Below are 21116 nucleotides of genomic sequence, written 5' to 3'. Positions count from 1 at the left end.
TGTCGATACAAATAACACAACTTGCTTCTGTCTCCGTGTCTTACATTACTAACTAAAATCGATAAAATATACTGAGACGTTAATTATTAGCGTTCTAGTTTCATCCTCGACATCGAACTGACCGACACACCAATCGGTTGCGTCACAATGCTTTACAACTTCTAATTTTATAAATAAAGTATACCTATGTTGTTACATAAAATTGTTATTCTTAAACATATTATATTAATCGTGTATCACTCTTTGATTCAATCGTTAATTCCAGTGACAGCCGGAAAATTTTAGTATAGTAATTTAAGCCAGTTGTTTTATAGAAATTTAGACTCTCATAAAATTATAATTTAATTGTCTTTATATAAACGAACGGTAAAATAGAGAGAACTGTACAAAAATAAAATAAAAATGCGCCCAACGTGGGGCTCGAACCCACGACCCTGAGATTAAGAGTCTCATGCTCTACCGACTGAGCTAGCCGGGCTTGATTTGTGCTAAGAAAAAACAAGATCAATTACATCGTGATATATTTTAAGTCGGAATGTTTTTTTGTTTTACAAAATTTTCTTAAATTTAATGTTAACATCGGTTAGTACTGTAGATGAAACCGATTTAAAAACAATGCTATATTTAAATAAATTACACTAACCTGGAATAAGGATCACCTAGAAACCCATAAAAATCTAAAATACAAATAAAATAAATTTTAATTTCTGTGAAAGTTTTTGTTCATTAACCGAAGAATACACTCGACGACGACGATTTTTAAAAAACACCCATAAAATCCGCTTTTTGTTTGTTCTACTTATATCGTATTCACAAACAAAAGAAAATCGTAATTTATGCAAGTTACAATTAATTTGAATTCAATTTCGAAATGTCCTAAGTAAAATCAAAGTTAGGTACAAAAACTAACGAGCAATATATCACTCCTTACATCTTTTGGCATCTCAGGACCACCCACTCAATTACGGAAAGTCCCACAATGTAAATTCCCTTTCATCACGAGGGAGCTGAGACAAATTAGTTCGTGTTCCCATTGACCGAAGATAAGTTATATGGAGGACTTAAATATCAATAACATACGCTTTTTAAAAATGAACAAATAAAAATAAAACATGTCTACGTATAGCCTATTCCAATGGAAGTAGGAAAAAAGATAAACAAACCTTAGATTTACGTATTTCATGCGATTTGCTAATAACAAGGAGATATTGTACACTATTAAGAATTTATGATTAATATATCTTTACTTATAATACAACACTATTTAACTTAACTACTTTCCACTTTAATTTTACTTCCAAAATTCAGATATCAGTTTCGTCGACGTTTAAAACGCCATTTTTTCGCAAATCCATAGTGAATATCATAGGTTAATCAAGATCTCGACCAATGATATCGCGTCAATTTGCTGTCAAATGTTGTTTATTTGGCTTTTTTCCTGTTATGGTTGGAATAGAGTATTATCTATTACATGAGATTCAGTTTTACAGAGTAACCAAAATAGATTATGTCACATTAAATTTTTTTTTTTTAATGCTTACGCAAACTGGCCAATATTCGTATACCGCCATAAGACTACGTATATTTGGCGCTGTAAGAAATATTAACAATCCATAAAATCGTCAATGTGCCTTGGGAACGGAGAATTTATATCCCTTTTACCTAGATATACTGGGTTCGGAACATTCGGAACACAACAATAGTGATTATTGTAAGTTTAACTTATTGTTATTATTAATAAGTAATATCATCATCCTCCTGCCCTTATGCCAATTTTACTTCGGGTCGGCGCAGCATGTCTTCTTCTTCCATACTTCTCTGTCAGACGTCATCTCACAAGTTAATAATTTAATTATTAATAAGTAAATAAATCTAAATCAAATATATGATGTCCAGAAAGAATCCCAGAACCATCAAATACAATTACTAATTTAATAAAGATGACTCCGGAAAGTCCTTTGCGCACTAAGAATCTTATTTAATTAATAATTTTAAATAATATAAAACTTTCTTACGTGAAAAACTTTATGCTGTTCTTTTTTGTCGTCTTTTCCGTTTACCCGTACAATTTCACAAAATAATAAAAATTAAATAAATGAAAACGTTGCCACAACCGTTTCATATAGAAACTTTTCGCTCGATATCTTCCTTCAAACATTAGAGAGTAATGGTCAAAAAAGTTCCACTTAAAACCACATTGAAATCCTCTTAAAAACATTTTTATAACATTATATTCATTTCGATTAAATCAAATTGCTCGACCGATTAATTGTCACAGTGTAAAATATAGTTAAGTGTCTACGTCCCCTGTCGGTGTCGACGCTAATTATCGTCCGCTCGGGTGAGATGGCGGACCACGTGACCGGCTTTATAAAATAAATTATTTATAGAGAACTGTCAGACGCCATGTACACGCTAGTGGATGACTGGCCGGTGGGTGTATTCTGTAAGAAAAAATCTTTAACAAGACGAGTTATATGTTTAAAATAAAATATTGCCATGTTAAATAATGTCATGGATGTACCACGTTGGTGATTTTTGAATGACACCTATCTATTAGTACTGTAATCCTATAAAATAACATTAGACCTAATTATTTAGATGGCTTATAAATATCCAACTTAAAATTAATTAACAAACATAATTATTTAATTTATTAATATTTTGAATTGGCTTTTGACAACTTTTGCTTATAAACCCGTTTACTATAAATCCTTAGTTACATTTTTTTATAATATTTTTAAGCTACACATGGGTATATATTTTTCATGTATTTGTATAATATATGCGTTATTCTAAGCAATTGTTACTACTAGTGTACCAGCACTTACTAAACAAACAACAAAATAATGTATAAAATATTTGTTTGTGTTTCTTTACTTATATGTATATATATGTACATTTATATATTGACTAATGTACGCTGTGCCTGGTTAGCTCAAGATTTCAATAGAAAAGATCACGGTTTTATTTTTTCAATCTCTAAGGAAAGCCCGGCTAGCTCAGTCGGTAGAGCATGAGACTCTTAATCTCAGGGTCGTGGGTTCGAGCCCCACGGTGGGCGACATAATATTTTGTAGATTTCAGACAAAATTAATAATATGCTTTTAAACATGATATCAATTAAATATAAATTTGTTTATAGATAATTTATAAATAATTAACATAATTATATTGGATTTTCGTATGAAAACGTAGATTTGCAGAATTCATTAAGAGCAAGGAAGTTCTCAATACATTCAACTCTCAAGTGTGCGACGGAAACGGATCCAGGAGCCATTGTGATAGCGGAAGTAGCGAAGACTTCCTCTTAGCAATAAATCTAGCGATATTTTGGCAACCTCTCCTTTGATTCGAGACGAGAAACCCTTATCATAGTCTAGATATTAAGTAAGAACTACTTATATTCCATAGCCCTAAAACTCTTACATAACATAACATAACATAATCAGCCTGTAAATTTCCCACTGCTGGGCTAAGGCCTCCTCTCCCGTTGAGGAGAAGGTTTGGAGCATATTCCACCACGCTGCTCCAATGCGGGTTGGCGGAATACACATGTGGCAGAATTTAGTTGAAATTAGACACATGCAGGTTTCCTCACGATGTTTTCCTTCACCGCCGAGCACGAGATGAATTATAAACACAAATTAAGCACATGAAAATTCAGTGGTGCCTGCCTGGATTTGAACCCGAAATCATCGGTTAAGATGCACGCGTTCTAACCACTGGGCCATCTCGGCTCAAAACTCTTAGGGATTCTTATCCAAAGATGTACTAAAAATTTACATTAGAACGTTCTAATATTAGAGGTCATTTTAATACATATTATTATAAACATTGTTTTTTTTTAAATCTTCAAATAAAAAATGACAAAGGATTTGTTCGTCCATGCCGAATAAAAAAAAAAGTAAATCCCCTCGAGGCGAATGGCGCCGACGTTGGCGGGAAAGTTCTTAACCTCATTAAATTCCCAATATTTCACCGCCATTTACATAAGGAAAAGATAAAGACAAGACGCCGCAGCCATTTTATATTTTAGCTTTTGAATTTCGAAGGGGAAATATTTTGGGGTCGCAATTGCAGATTATAGGCGGACCGTTTCGTTCGCAAAAATAGCAAATTCAGCTTTCGATTCATTGAGTAGATAGAAGGGTGGGGTGATTTCCCGCGCAAAAAATTTAGCTTCATAATGTTATAGTTCTATTATCATAAACAGCTAAACTATTGATATACAGCTTTATAGGAACAAAATAGTTAGTTATTTTAGTTTTTTTTGTCATTCATTTTATGACCATTTTTTTTATGTTATTGGTGGCAAACCAACAGGAGGCTCACCATGGCATATTACGTTTTTAAAACAATTATTTTGTAACAATGACTTTGGAGTGTTTCGGAAAATTTTATAGCTAATTATAATTACCATACCAGAGAATTATAAATTTCTTAAGGACAAATAAAAAACTGATCTTCTCGATCAATATAATTTGCTACATTTATATTATATTTTTACACAAATATATAAAACCTTCTTTATAATTACAAAAACAAATAGTACTATTTATTTAAAATTACTCGATAACTTGTCTGTCTAAACATTGTATGATCAGTTATTTGAGCAGTCGACAATTATGTCGATAAAGATATCGATATAATGGAAGTTTGCCACAATATTGCTTAGCGCATTGAATTCAAGACAAACTATAAATCTCCGCAAATTGTTCAAACTATTTGTCCAATAAATCGACAAGTTGCAAACTTGCCAAGACCGGACTTACGTTCCAAGAAAGTATTTAACTTCATCGGACGCTTATTGACCGTCTAGTGATGGGTTGGATGTATCAAAATTTTATCGATAATACTATGGTTTATGTTATTATATATTTCAATTTTAAAGTTGTAAAAAATATTCGTAAGAAAGCAGGCTACCTAATGATATTTTAACACATTGGTATTCCTTATATTCATCAGAAACCATCTACGTACTATAAGGTTCACATATAACTCGAATCCCCTATTTTTCTGCATACACCCTTGACTACACTACTACAAATAGGCTACTTGATGCTAAGTGGTCACCACCGCCCATAGACAATGGCGCTGTAAGAAATGTTAACCATTCCTTACATCTAAAATGTGCCACTAATCTTGGGAACTAAGATGTTATGTGCCTTGTGCCTGTACTGCTGTTTGGCGGTAGAATATCTGATGAGGGGGTGGTACCTACCCAGACGGGCTAGCACAAAACCAAGTAGATTATAACATTGATTTAATATTTGACAATAGCTAGTACCGCAACTCGTTTCACCTTTCTTCCTACGTCGATAATGGCTTCCATGACGTAAGAGGAGAAAACATTTATTCTTCATAACCTCCTCAATAGTATAACTATTGATTATATATAATACTAGTTGTCGCCCGCAGCTTCGCTCGTTTAATCATGAAATCGTAAACTAGCAATAACCAGCCAGGCAGACAGACAGACAGAGTTACTTTCGCATTTATAATATTAATATAGATAAAAATGGTTTGTATCATATATCCGGGGCTTTGAGCGATACTGTATTTAAATTTTATTTTTGTGTAGTGTACAATATTTATTTACGTATAATATATATCGTATTAATCAAAACAAAAAAATACATCATTCAATAGGCTTTTACAAGCACTTTTGAATTGTCATTTTACAGAACTGTACAAACGTAAAGCTACAACCGGAACTTAGATATTACTGACAAAAACCGACAACAAATTCAGTAGTTAGTAGGTAAAACTCTTTACCAACATTTGAAATACAAAGTTGTGTCGAATACAATTATATATAATATTTGAAATCTGAAGTATCAGCGGTACGCTTTTTTAATCATTTATTGCTCTTAAAACGATTTTAATTTATAATTTCAGATGCAAGTTCCACATCCCTGCTGTACTCGTATAATGGACGCGTTGTTGTTGATCGAGTTTAAGCGTTTAAGCTGAAACACTGGCTCCATACCTGAGACGGCGAAACTTACTCCAGCTTTAATTCGTACAGAGAACTTTAATTATAAAGCCATTAAGCTAAAATTGTATTAAATTATGTTTATTCTTTTAAATTTCAAGTTAATCAGTGTGTATTTTTACGTTTGGTTATTAAATGTGATCGTTGAATAAGTGATTGAGAATATTCTTTTTTTTTAATAGCTCCTTTAAAAATGGTACATACAAATGATGGGCAGAGAACGTCAATAAATGTAATATTAAATGTGTTATATTTTTTATATTTATATATTTTAGTTAGAACAGGCAGCACGGACACATATCAGTTAAAGTCGGCTGTTTAATAATCTCGTGCTCAATCTTTTTTCTTTACCGCCGACATTCTGACGATCTGCCAAATTTCTGAAAATTCGACTTCTTCTACAAAAAAGAAAGGGAGCCTTAGCCCACTCGTGTCCTATCGGCTACTTACAACTGTAGAATTTGATTCAGAGTTTTTTTTTTTTACAAAAAGTTGTATTTGTTGTCTCTTTGTAACGTAAAAATAAAGCATAAAGCGCTGAATTTGTTATATACATTAACTACAGCTAATATATCTTTAGCAAATCCAGCTTATAAATCAAAATTATGTTGAATTGTTATGTTAATTTTTTTCTAAAATAACAAATTACCCATACAGCACTATCCTTTGTTAGCGTCCGCCGTAAGCCAGGCTCCGGTGATCTAAACACGCCAAAGTATTAATAACTTAAGACTGCAACTTGTTCAACCGTTGCCGACCTTGCTACATATTACTTTATACCAAGGACTAACGTCCCAAGCTGACTTCGCATCCGCATAACAAAGTTTTGTTCCAAAATATTAAGTAGGTATATGGTTACAGGTCCATATCTTTTAAATATATAATTTATTTGAAATAATAGCGTGGACTACATTGAGTGCGAGGAGTTTTCTGTAAATATATATAATATCTACAAATTCTACAAAGAATGCAAACTTATTATTAAATAATAATGTCGTCATTACTGAATTTAGTCGACAATACCTATTATCGAAAGAGATTAGCGCGTATGTCCGTAAACACAAGGGCGCTCTTTATTCCTTACCTTCGTAATCTGATGAGACGGCAAATCCGACACCACTGGGAAGAGTTCAGGAGCAGGACTGCGCTGCTACTGAGAATCCGAAGAATTAATAATTTTTTGTCGATCCGACCAGGGATTTGAACCCAAAACTGACATCAAAATCGGAGTCTGTGGCCTTATATTTAGACACGGCTCGCAGATACACGTGGTTTCTCTATTTCCTCATTCTCATAGCGTGATAACACAACTATGATTATATGATACTAGTATAGATATGATCGAAGAGGGATCAAGTGCTGGAACAAAGGATTTACGTTTTTAAACATACCTCTGCAACTAAAAACTTCTTGCCATAACAAACTTAACATTTTTTTTTATTTCATTGGATTAGAACTCAGAACCTCTAGATTTGCTGCCTTATAAGCTTGCCACTAAAACAATTAACCAATTATAAAAAAACAAGATAATAATCCTGTTAAATTATATATGTATTTAACTATAATATAGCTTAATATTTTAAAGCCGTTTTTTTATTTCATAGTATTCGTTTTCTATATATGTATATAAATCATCTTTGTTACAAATTGTAATCTATTATTTTGTTTGTTTGTTTTGTTAGCACGCGTACGCTCTCCCAAATGCATTACACCTCTATCCACTTTGATACTATAAAGAACCGACAACAGAAACTAAAATATTGATCGAAAGTAGAACATGTACTATTGGTGTTGGGGCTAAAAATAGGGCTAATGGGTGGATTGTACCTACTTAGACATGTCTTTAGTAAGCCTTAGTACTTACCGGTGGAAATATTACCATACACACTCCACACAGACTATTATAAAATTTCAATCTCTAACAAAAAACATCGATAAATAAGGCATATCACTCAATACACGATAAAAAAGTGTATCCTTAGTATTTATTGATTTCCAGGTATGTTATATTTAAATGTATTTGTACTTTATTGAGATACTCTGTAACCAAAATGGAGGAAAAGAGTAACTACTGAGTTTCTGATCGGTTCTTCTCCGTAGAATCAACTTTCCGAACCGGTAGTATCTTAACATTAAATTCAACACTGTAAAATGATTCAAGTGATTTAGTGAACCTATTTAAATAAAGAATATATATATTTTTTTTATTTTAACAGCACGTGGCCCGATAATTATTTCTTCATGTCGTCCTCGTTCGTCTCCCCATCCTAAGAATTCACGTTAAGCCGTCCGACCCAGCCCTAACCACAACATCTGACTTTTGTAGAACATTGATTTAACCCAATGTAGAACTGGGTTTCATGTTAGGGTTGTAGAGACTATATGACGTCATATGAATATATAATACTTGGTTCATCTGTTATTGTTAGCGCAATGGTTTAAGGGCCGCCTAGCGATGTAAAAAGTCGCAGGATCGATCCTCACCCAGGCTATTGTCGCCCCACTCCTAACACAATAATATAAATATAGATAAATAGAAATATTAGTAATTCCTTATAATGAGGAATTGCTACTATTATTTTGATTAAAAAAAAGTTATAGAGATCGTGTAACTCTAACTTGTTATCGTATCGCAATCGAAACGAAAAATCGAATCGAAACGTAATCGTTTCCGTTTGGTATTCCTAGTCTACTAATATAATGATCCAGTTGGTTCGCAACCGTTATAAATGAGTAAACTTGGTCCGAAATTATGATTTAGCTGATATTTATTTTTGTGAGGAATAAAATCGGAAACGTATTGTAGCCGTTATGAATTAATAGATTTGGTTGCCAAATCGACTTCACCGATTTGAAGTTACATTAAGTTAATGTATTTGTTTTGTAGCAGTGAACTCTTCGTTAAAGACCTTCCTTCGGATACCAGGTTATGATCCTAAATCACGGCACAATACTGAGCTCTAATTGTATTCGTTTTAACACAAGGTTTATAGATATGTTAAGATTCGAAAAGCGAAATTTATAACACTTTAACTATAGCACAAAAACCGTCACCCCAAATTTTACCCCCTAGAGGAGTGAATTAAAAAAATAGCCCAAACTATCTAAATACCAAAGTTCATCTAAATCAGTTTAGAGATTTAAGCGTTAAGAGGTAACAGAGCTACTTTCGCATCCATCTACAACAGATTATACATAAGATTATTTCTTGTACAACACTGCTATTAATTAGTCCTTAGCATTTTCTGTAATCTTTACCAATCGTATTGTAAAGTATATTCATAATAATATATATTGTTTTAGTTGCCAAGCTAAGTTCTTGTATTCATAATAATTATTATTGTAAGGGAATCGTTCAAGTAGATAAATGCACGGTAGCAGGACCCGTCTGGGTCGCAATAGATTCCTAATCAAAGATGCGGGCCGCACGAATCTTAGCAAATTAGTAGGGGAGCTGCCTTCGGTAACATAGGGCTGTCACTTATCGTATTCATTATTAAATTTTTCATATGAATGAAATATATTTTATCTGGTCGTAAATAATATTCTTCATTTTAAATTTTATTTATTTATTATTATAAATAAATATAATATATTTTTTAGTTGTGTTATATGACTAATCATTTGTTTTTATTAAGGGTTAATAAAAGTTAAAGTCACAATTCGAATTGTTCAGTACAAAATAATTTTCCAATTTATTGTATCAAACAAATGCTTCTTTTAATTTAATATCAAATTGCTTATTATTGTTACCTGTCCCTCTAAAAACAAAATCATATTCGATCTTAAAAATAACCCATGACATAAATCGAGAGTTTGTAACGCCAAATATAAATAATTTCTATTAATGACATAGATATACAATATTTAATATACAAACAGTCGTGCAATTACATGTAGAATATATAAAGACAATAAGTTTGATTTATATATAAGTAGAGTATATATTATTTAAGCCTGTATACGTATTACAATTTGAAAAAAAAATTGTTAGAATATTTTTATAACCAGCACGTTGGATTAACCTACAAGTGTGTAACGTTCCCAATTCAATATTTCAAATCAAAATATTTTATATTAAAATTAAAATAAGACTATATTGATGAAATTAATTATCTATCCCGAATATATTGACATCCCTAGCAGGTAAAAGCCAAGGAGGTCGCATCAGGGCGTCTTGAGTGGACACAACCAACTTCCCGCTCAAAGAGCCCATCTATTATAGATGTTCCTATAACCACACACTCGCTTGATCATTTCAAAGTATATTTTCAAAAGATGTCTTTTAAGATTCTATAATTTAATTGCAATAAGTCGAAAATATTTTTAAAAGAAATACAAATATTCTAACAATGGTAACTCTGACGTCAGAGACTCTGAAGTAAGAGGGCACTAACGCCCAAAGATATTAGAAATATTAACCATCCCTTGCATCGCCAATACTCCAGCAGTCTTGGAAATTAAGATATTATATCCTTGTAAATGGAAGATGGGTTCCAAGGGATGCGTAGGTGCTTGCAGAAAGCTTTCCCCAAGGTGGGCCATCTCTATTATTATAGATATAATGTAAAACAATACTTGATTAGGAATACTATATAAACACTGTTTTCATCGTTAACTTAACATTTTTTTGTATTTTTTAGTACAAACTGAATCAACAACAAATTATTCTTAAAAGATTCAATTAAATATTTAAATAATATTTTAAAAATAGAGTAGTAGTTACCAAACGCTTTTTAATATCTAAACATTATTTTTAAAGGTCACATCATATAGGTATATACATCATATACAAAAATTAATAACAAATAACAATTATCGTTTTGCATTTTAGGTATACTTAAAATAAACAAAAATATAAGCCTGCCATCTGGTGTCTAGTAGAAAAACAATAGCTGTTTTTAATACCCTCTAGTGTTGAGTTGCTGAAACTTTATAGCGCCACCTGTTAAGGAGTAGTGAAAAACTAAAATATTAAAATAATCTTAAGTTAAAAAATTCATGTTACAATTGTCTTTTTAAAATGTATGTATTCGAATATAAATTAGATTTTAAATTCATGCAATGTAACATTGCAAGATTTTATGTTTACTTTTTTTTTTTAATGAACCTACTTTTAGAACATTTAATAGCATATTCTAGAAATAAAAATAAATCTGTCAAGACTTGACTGAAGAAATGATGATTTTTTGATGTAGTTTAAAATGGATAATAACTGTAAACCCAATATTTATGCTTGATAATTATACTATGTTTAGATGTAAAGTAACGAGATCCGTAAGTAATAAATCAATTTATAATAATAGTTAAATTCAAATAAATGGACCAATTAATCTCTCACTCTGAATTGAAGTCTTTTATTTTTCGAAAATTTCCATTCACAGTTTAATATTGTTTTAAATAATTATTTCAGTTAGTACACGAATTTAAATAAATTTTACAGAATAGCAATAATGTATAAAAAACTTATCCTATACCAAATAATACGAAATACTATTTAAAAGCATATATTTATGGTTCTTCTATATTAAATACTTTTATAGATTTTCCAAGGCAGATCAAAATGGAACTTATTTCAATACTTGACTTCATTTCAAAAACGAAAAATATTGACTCGCCTAACAAAGTAAGTCTTAGAAGTCATTATTATTTACGTAAATACGTCGTTCTAGTAACTAGCTTATACTGCTGAAGATCCAAAAGTGTGGGATTGGAATCCCGAATAAAATATTTTAATATACAAAGTTATTGGTTTTTAAGTAAAGCTGGTTTGCCTGCCTGACCGTCCGGTCGTGAAGGATCATCGATGTTTTCAGGCTTTCGGGAATGGAAACCCAAATCGAAATTACGTAAGGGAAATATTTCCTATTAAGATGGTTATCAATAGTTATCAACAATTTTTCTATGTTACGTTTAAATAAAACTTTTTGGAAAAAGATTTTTTCAATTAAATGTAAACAATTATGTGTAATATTATGCTATTTGATGATCAACTAAAACGACGACTATTTTTAATCACTTCAATAAACAAAAATACATAGTAAAGTAACTACTTAAACAATTCAGCTCAATTTTTATATAGGTTTTTATTTTAATAGTTTATTGATGACCCTTCATTTAAGTCGTGATATATTTCTACTATTTTTTTTCACATTCCAAAAACTACGGATTTTTTTACGATATGTTTCTTACCACCAAACATGAGATAAGTTTATAGCTCACATATAACTAATAAATAAATATTATTTCTATATAACAACAATTCAACAGTCATTCGAGAACTGTAAAGTTAGAAATCACTCATCCGAGTTTAAGACGACAGTTCATTCAAACGAGTTCGAAGCTCCGCGCCGTAGAGGACGTCAAGGCTCCAACGTTTCCAGACTCAATAACAAGCGGAGACGTTAAGTAAGTTTAAGATAAACACAAATTTCTGAAAAGTATCTGTAAAATGTAAATTGTATTACTTTAATAACATTTATTTTAAAATGTTGATGATTCTTACATTATAGTCAAGCATTCATTATTCACTATTCACTTGCCAAATAATACGGTTTTAATGAGTTCACCGTCAAATACTTGTGTAATTGTTAGTTTTTGTGAGTACTATAATAATACATTACAAACTTTAGTGTGCTTCAAAGAGAAGCATTCCGACTCTACTGTTATTATCTCTCATATGATAATAACTAATATGACAATTTTATGTACAAAAACTATTGTAATCCATGGCCTAACAAAATAATTGAAGTTAGTTGATTCCGTACTTAAAAATGTACCAATACTTAGATTAATAAAGAAGGAAGGTGATGCGGTAGCAGTAGATGAAGTGGTGCTAGAAATAGAAACGGATAAAACAGCGCTTCCAGTGATGTCACCCGGAAACGGCAAAATTGTTAAAATGCTGGTTAAAGATGGTCAATCGGTCAAATCGCAGCAAGTACTATTTCAAGTAAATATATTTTAATAAAGTATATCTATTTTTTTCTTCTTTTGTGGTAACGTTCATTATTTGTAATGCCTAAGTGCTGTTATATGATAAATTATTTGCGATTCATCAAATAATGATCCTATACCAAGCCACTGAATCTAAAAAATTTTGAATTACAGAAACATTGTAAAGTATAAGTAACGAAAAAACTCAAATATATTAAGTTGAATTGTGTAATTATATGTAAAATATTTAGGTTGATGTCACTGGTGTAGCACCTGCCAAAGCAGCAGCAGCACCTCCAAAAGCCCCTGCAGCAGCACCTGCACCCGCACCTGCTCAGGCAACTGCAGCAGCTCCACCTGCCGTAACACCAGCCACAGTTGCAGCTAAGCCAGCACAAGCTGCACCAATTGCAGCAGCTAAGCCCGCTGTACAAACAGCAGTAGTGAAAAAAGCTGCACCGCCAGCTGGTCCTACAGTATGTTTTCTCTCAATAATCCACGACTTGTAATTTCAAAATTTAAAAGATTGATTTTCACAATCATTAAATTCCCTTGAAAGATTTTGTGATGTCATTGTTTATGAATTATCAAGACAATCAAAGACTTTATCGCTAGGCCTTCTAGATAGGCCAAAGTGTAAATTTCATGATCCTAATTTATTAATATCATATATTCCCTTTATTTATATTTTGGTTTACTACGTATTCCAAAAGTTCAAGAAATAACCAAACAAACACATTGTTAATTAGGTAGCAGCGCAAAAGATCGGCGATCCAACTAAAACGATATCAGGTACACGAACAGAACTTTCAGTGCCCATGAACAGGATGCGCAAGCGCATCTCTGAGAGATTGAAGGAGGCTCAGAATACTACTGCTATGCTGACGACTTTTAATGAATGTGATATGAGGTATATATCAATAACACTGAAAGAAACTTCTTAATTAAAATAAAGTTTTCTTCGATAGTTCGTATATTTTAGTATAGAAAACAACTATAGCATTCATCTAAAAACCCTAAGCTAAATTAGTAAGAACTTAGGGCTAACACTTTCCCATGCTGCCATTAATCTGTACCACTAAGGAAAAATACCAGTAGAAAAAGATTGGTCAAGCAATAACGAGTAGGTAGAAATGGTTACCGAGATGAGAAGGACATTAAGTCTACCTTCTTTTCAATAAAATACTCTATTGAAAAACAAAGTCTTAATGAATCACGTGTACTTGACCAATTTTGGTCACAGGGACCATTCTCAACGGAAAATAGCTGACTGTGCGGGAGAAAATATACCGCATAAATATTATGTTCGCCGCCATTATAGATTTTCTAATCCCACGCATTTGATAATCCCGTTTCTCACAATTCTTTGTGACTGAAAATAATTTCACAAAGGTACTCAATCTGGGTCCTCAATATAAATTCTCATAATTTATCGAGAGAAAAAACTAACAATTTTTGTAAGCCGACATTAGAGATCCTTATAATCTAGCCACATTAATCATTAAAAAAATAATTAATCAAATGAATTAACAAATAATTTACGACAAAGCTTTTATTATATAGAGAAAGGATGAAATTCTGTAATAAAGACTATGCTTGATTCGCATTGACAATTTGAATGTAACAAAATGATAGCTAATAACATTAATTAAGCTCAAATCATTAAAACTGCGTTCTACGTGTTAGGTACAAATAAAAAAAAATACTGTTGCCAAAAAAAGAAATGAATTAAATTACCAAAGTTTTTTTTTAATTCTCAGCAAACTAATGGCATTCCGGAAGGCGAATCTTGATACTTTTACAAAGAAATATGGCGTTAAGTTATCCTTCATGTCGCCGTTTTTAAAAGCGTCAGCCAACGCTCTCATGGATCAACCGGTCATCAACGCAGTTATAATGGCCGATAACATTGTTTACAGGTAATGGGCGCGTAATGTTATTACTTCTAGAAAGATGGACAGGGCTTTTACACGGCCGCTTATCCCACCCTTAGGCCTAACGACACCCCAACCCCCTAACCCCCTGTTTCCGTTTTAATTCGATACTTCAAATATAATTTTATATTATATAGAAATAGTATAATAATAGTTAAATCGTATTTATTGAATTCATGTTTCAAGAACTTTCGTCTTTTGACTAGTTACAAAATTAAAAGTATATTATTAATCGAATATATACAGGGTTATTGGTAATTCGACGTATTCCCGTTAGGAGGTAATAGGGGTGACTATTTGCGATAATTTTAACCCGCATATGCATGATGCAAAAGTGAACCATTTTTGAGTTATCACGTTTTTTAGATTTTTTCAAAATAAGTCAAAATTGCAACTTCAAAAATTTATTTAAAAAAAAGCATCAATTAAAATCTATTTTTTTCTTCTGATTTATAAAAACGATTAAACACTGGATATTTTTCAATATTTAAACAATAATTATCGGTCCAAATTAAAAAATGCGAGAGGGAAACCATTTTTTTCCCTCAAATATACCTGAAAAACAAAAAAAATCATTATGACACTTGTTTTGCAGATTATTTTGAAAACATAATCGTTTACTTAGCTTTCCGAAAATGTATAAAAACTAAGAATTTATTTCAAAGCAACCGAAATAAAATGATCAGAAAGGACGCTGGTGGAAATTCGTATTCGAACATGACCGAATTCGTACCAAAGGTCGCTCTTAAAAATTCCCACAAAATTGATTTAAAATAATAACCAATGTAAAAAAAACTTGCTTATTTACTTAACTTACTTAATTAATACAAATTTAAAATAAAATTTAGATACATAAACAGTTCAGTGGCTAAGTTACAATTAAGATATTTTGTATTATCATTTTAATCCTGTGCACGTTATTTACGAAGAGGATGCTGAAAGAAGAGTTGCTTTCTGTAGATTCATGCTTAATGAGGATTTAGAAGATGCATCTTTTTTGAAAAAAATCCTCTGGACGGACGAATTCAAATTTGATTAAAATGGTATTACTAACTACCACAATAAATATTATTGGAGTGAAAAAGTGGACAAAAATCCTAATAAAAAGAGGCCAAAAGGGTCACAACGCCGTTTTTCGGTCAATGTCTGGATGGCAATAATTGACGACAATTTAATCGGACCATATTTTTTACCAAGCAATCTAAATACTGCAAATACTGTTACGAAGATTTTTTGGCAAATAAAATGTTTGGCCTCCTCGAAGACGTACCTTTGGCTATTAGGCAAAATTAAATCTAAAAAACGTGATAACTCAAAAATGGTTCACTTTTGCATAATGCATATGGGGGTTAAAATTATCGCAAATAGTCACCCCTATTACCTCCTAACGAGAATACATGGAATTACCAATAACCCTGTATATTTTTATAATATTAAATAATAATTCATATTTTATTTAACTGATGTTAGTTGTCACAAATACACAGCAGTTGATAAATCTTTCCTTTTTTAAATCTACTAAAAATTTTATTACCTTAACTAAATTTATGCTTAGTTTACTTTTAATATCCAATAAGCTCAATAGTTGTATCAATCTTCAATGTTTTTTAGAGATTATGTGGACGTATCAGTAGCAGTGGCAACACCAAGAGGTTTGGTAACGCCAGTAGTGCGGAACGTACAAAACATGGATTTCCCACAGATTGAACTAACGTTAGCTAATTTGGCGGCTAAAGCGAGAAAAGGTAAACTTATTTTGACAAATTTTCTTCTAAAAAGTATTTATTCAATTTTATATCAAATTTAAATTTGACTTTAAAAAAATTACATTTACCTGTTACAGATAAGATTATATTACTTTTTTTTAAAAAATATACTCTAATCTTATAACTATACTAATAGTACAACTGTTTAAAAGCTCTACATCATATCTATATATAAATATTTTATTACTATGAATATATATGTCACACTTTAATAATATAATAGGTATATATAAATATAATAGGTATATCTATATATGTTATAACATTTGAATGATTTTATGTTCCTTCGATTATTATTCGACGTTAAAAATGTGATGAAACTTTTATATAGATGTCATATAAATACTCGATTCCTTTAAGAATTCTAAGTAATTATTAGTAAGTAATATATATAGTATAAGTAAGTCAATTACACTACCTTTATCACGTAACTTAATCTTAAACAGTTAGTCATATTAAAATCATCTTAAAATACGTATGTATATGTATTTTACCGAAAATGTAACTTGAATTTACGTTAACACAATAATTTATAATACTATAAGTGTTTATTTCGGTTCATTAACCTTATATTAGACACATAAATAATTATTTTCAGCAATGAGGGATATTTTACATATTATGTACTTCAGTATGATCTTAGCAAAATAAGGAATAAATTACTTATACTTTAGGTTCGTTAGTGAATTATAATGCGATCCATTTGCGTGTGCATTGAAATTATAAAAAAAAAAAAAAGTTTTGTTTAGCACACTCTATTACCTTTCCATTTAACGTTTTTGACACAATATTTGCCATAATAATAAATATATTATTCTTACTATTGAATTAAATAAAAACTTACTCAGCAGTCTGTTATGTAAATTAATATGCTTCGAGAATAATTGTTTTTTTTATTCGATTCGATATTACCATAACCAAACCAAGACACTATTTGCGTTCTTTTAAAAAAATATGAATCTGTCTTTAAAAGTTCCTCTATTTCTGGAGTTTTGTCAAATTTGAAAACACGCTCGCACGGAACATAGTTTTAAATTTTTAAAGGAATGCCTTCAGGGTGACATGTCTGGTGCTAAAAATAGCACCCTATTCGGGTAGCCAATTTTCTATTTTCGCACATTGTTAGAACATTTACGAAAATAAACGACCCCATTTCTATGCATGTGTAAGTTTTCCCTCCAATATTTGAACACTAAAATTACAGCGAATCTTCGGGGTTTTTTTAAGAACCCTTCGAGCGGAACTAATAGTCTAATACTTCTTAAAAGATAATAGAAAATGAAATAAAAATATCCTTACAAGTATTTGACATTGATACGAAACTATTTTAGGCTAATAGGTAAGCACTCTTAAAAAAAAATGGTATTCTCTAAAGTTTCAAATACTTATATAGTCTCTGAACAAAAATTTTAATCTGTTCCGAAATGGACTTTTCTAAACATTAATAATAAAATATATTCATGATTTACAAACTTCTAGTCCGGATATGATATATACTTCTAGTGTATTGCATTTATATAACTTTATTAAAAGTAAACCTGAATATTTTGCTATATCTACATAGGGACGATTTTTAACCTTCGGATAAATACTGTCTGTATAATATAATATTCCTTATTGGTATGTCTCAACTACCCATGCAACAACTGTATACCTATGACGATCAGATTTTCTATATATATAGTTTATTACTTACACAGTATTGTAATTATGTTACCATTGAGGATTTCTCTGTAAAACTTAGTTAATTCGTTGTTCTGACGTTTTAAAAACCTCGTCCTCTGGTTTAAGGTAGGTACATTCTCTTAATATAAATGTATAAAGATTCTTATAAATTTTTCTTTGACTAGAATATTTATACATCGGCTGTTTAAAATTTACCAATGTAACTTTGGCCTTAGATCAAACATGATTCTATCCCAGAAACAAACAAAAAGCAAAGTTTTTTAATCTAGGCTCCAGTAAGGGAGAGCGACTCTAAATGACGATTACACGTGTGGAGAGCTACCTTTTAGCTTATAGTTAAGAATGTTGGTTATATTGAGACAACAGTCAGTTACTCTTTTCGACTACTTAAATTTCATATATTAATGTATGATGACGATAAATAATATCCTTGTATTTAATAATATACATTGTGTTTATATGAGTTCTATATAGATTGAATATATTTTCATTTATCGGATTATAATACAAGTAAGTAGCACCGAGTGAACGCTTGCAGGCAGTCTGACGCCCGGCGACATGCAGGGCGGCACATTCACGATCAGCAACGGCGGCGTGTTCGGCTCGCTGCTCTCGATGCCGATCATCAACATGCCGCAGTCTGCGATACTGGGCATGCACGCGATTGTGCAGCGACCCGTCGCCGTACAGGGGAAGGTAGTAAAAATTGTACGCTGATTATTAACGGAACGATGGGTTGTGTGAACGTAACCATTACCTCTACTGTATAAAGAGACTAACCTCCTCCGTCTGTCGCATTACGTCATATTGCAACGGTTACACGTATTTAGTTTTAGTCTAAGAACACCGGTACCTATTTTAATAAATGCAGATTATAAAAGTTATTTGAACGACCATTTGACACGCCTAACGTTAATTAAATAACACATAAACAAGTAAACAATTGCAGTAAATTTACTAGACGTCATAAGGATTTAGTTTTTTTTTTTTAATAAACATTTTTGAATATATTAGCAGTACACTAATAGCTTAATAGAGATTATGTACCAAGTGTTCCCTCTTTAACGCTGTAAACTGTAAACTAGCAGAGCTCAGATACGAGATACGCCCTCACGTCTTCTGACCTATCAGTTGTAAGAGATGAATTCGATTTTCGAGTTCACTTCGTTCGTTCCCGCCCCTCGCATTTAAATGCACTGCTATTATTGTAGAAATAGCTAATAGACGTAGAGTAACCTTTTGTAGGAAACCTTGTGGAACTCCCCTTCTGATTACCATATATTTAATGTTATCTTTAAAGCCATATCAAATCTATATATAAGCGAAATACCACTCACTGATTAATCACGAAATTGAAATTTGGCAGATAGGTTCCTTATACGGTGTAGACATCCGCTAAGAATTTTAAAAAGGAGGTAAAACGGGGTTGGAACTTTGTGTTTTATAAATTTCGATCGGGTAAAGCCGCAGGTTCAGCGAGTTACATGTATATGAAGTAAATTAGTCATAAGTTAAAAATGCTAAAATTGATGTAATCACGTCTAGCTATAAGATATATACCTATATATTAAAAGTAACCTGGAGCAACAACATTTTTTTAATGAATATAATTTTATTTATCGTATAGTCTATTTAATAACTTATTTAAAAAAGTATAGTTTAAATATATTTTCAACAATTTTTACAGGTAGAAATAAGACCAATGATGTATTTGGCACTGTCTTACGACCACAGACTAATCGATGGACGCGAGGCCGTTTTGTTTTTACGAAAAGTTAAATCGGGTGTCGAAGACCCAACGTCAATTTTGGCGGGAATTTAAAAAAGTAAGCTGGTATCATAAATGGTATTGTTCAACCCAGACAATAACAATCATTTTTGAATTTAAATGCATTGGAATTACTTAGTTTGTAATTGTGGCTATAAATATATATTCATACAATTTGTACTGTGTAACGCACAACTCTATTTATTGCGAAGTAAAGCGTATTTAATTCAATTTACAAATAAGTTAATATAGCATACATAAATAAACCTTAAAAGTAATAGTTTTCTTTTCATTTGTATAGATTTCAGCTACTTATCTTTCTGAATGAATTACTGAAAATGTAACTTGAATTTACGTAAATACAATAATAAATTATATTATTTACTTACATCGCAAAAAAGACAAAGTTTAAATTTGTATATGTCAAAACTATTTAAGGTCCTTGTACTGAGGACTACTGGTTATAGGTACTGTAAAATGATTGCTACGCTATCAATTCTCTTGGTGATAAGTGTTTATTTCGGATTCTGAATGAATTACGACCATAGAAGTCATACTCAAGGACTAGCTATTAGTCAACTGAGAAATACAATTAGAGTTAGGACACAAATACTGAGGTTTACTCTATGCCCCGATTACATAGGTTGAACTGACGGCAATCTAACATAATGAGACGGAGCCAATTTCTAACTGTTAGGATTTACGCATGAATATGAATTTGAAATTCGTAACATTAGTTGTTATATCTTATTTGATACATGTACTATTGGGCCACTTTTTTATGGTATAGGTGGCAAACGTGCAGAAGGCTCATCTGATGGAAAGTGAATACCACCGCCCCTGAACATCTGCAACACCAGGTGGCTTGCAGATGCATTGCTGGCCTTTAAGATAGGTGTAGGCTCTTTTCTTGGAGGTTCTGAAGTCGTATCGGTTCGGAAAAACCCCTGGTTGTTGGTTTCATAGAGTGGATGTGCGAGGCAGAAAATACTTCAGCAATCGTGCTGTAGTGGATTTTCTGTCATCTA

General features: G+C 31.5%; 2 protein-coding genes and 2 non-coding genes across 4 annotated transcripts in view; 3 read left to right on the top strand and 1 right to left on the bottom strand.

Annotated features, from left to right (window-relative positions):
- LOC113403934 (bifunctional glutamate/proline--tRNA ligase) overlaps positions 1 to 21116 on the top strand; it is a 114636-nt gene that overhangs the window by 35764 nt on the left and 57756 nt on the right. The window lies entirely within an intron of this gene.
- Trnak-cuu (transfer RNA lysine (anticodon CUU)) lies at positions 406 to 478 on the bottom strand. The gene has a single exon. It is a non-coding gene; the product is annotated as a tRNA-Lys (tRNA).
- Positions 2992 to 3064, top strand: Trnak-cuu (transfer RNA lysine (anticodon CUU)). Its single transcript has one exon. It is a non-coding gene; the product is annotated as a tRNA-Lys (tRNA).
- Positions 12288 to 20263, top strand: LOC113403927 (dihydrolipoyllysine-residue succinyltransferase component of 2-oxoglutarate dehydrogenase complex, mitochondrial-like). The gene is made up of 8 exons (XM_026644592.2): positions 12288 to 12406; positions 12788 to 12950; positions 13186 to 13410; positions 13684 to 13844; positions 14695 to 14853; positions 16480 to 16613; positions 18859 to 19016; positions 20008 to 20263. The coding sequence occupies exons 2-8, from the start codon at positions 12870 to 12872 to the stop codon at positions 20140 to 20142; spliced, it is 1053 nt and encodes a 350-aa protein (XP_026500377.2). The 5' UTR covers positions 12288 to 12406; positions 12788 to 12869; the 3' UTR covers positions 20143 to 20263.

Source organism: Vanessa tameamea, chromosome 19 (genome assembly GCF_037043105.1).
Source record: "Vanessa tameamea isolate UH-Manoa-2023 chromosome 19, ilVanTame1 primary haplotype, whole genome shotgun sequence".
Classification (NCBI taxonomy): domain Eukaryota; kingdom Metazoa; phylum Arthropoda; class Insecta; order Lepidoptera; family Nymphalidae; genus Vanessa; species Vanessa tameamea.
The sequence above is the reverse complement of the archived record's forward strand: the minus strand, read 5'-3'. Positions and strand labels throughout refer to the sequence as shown.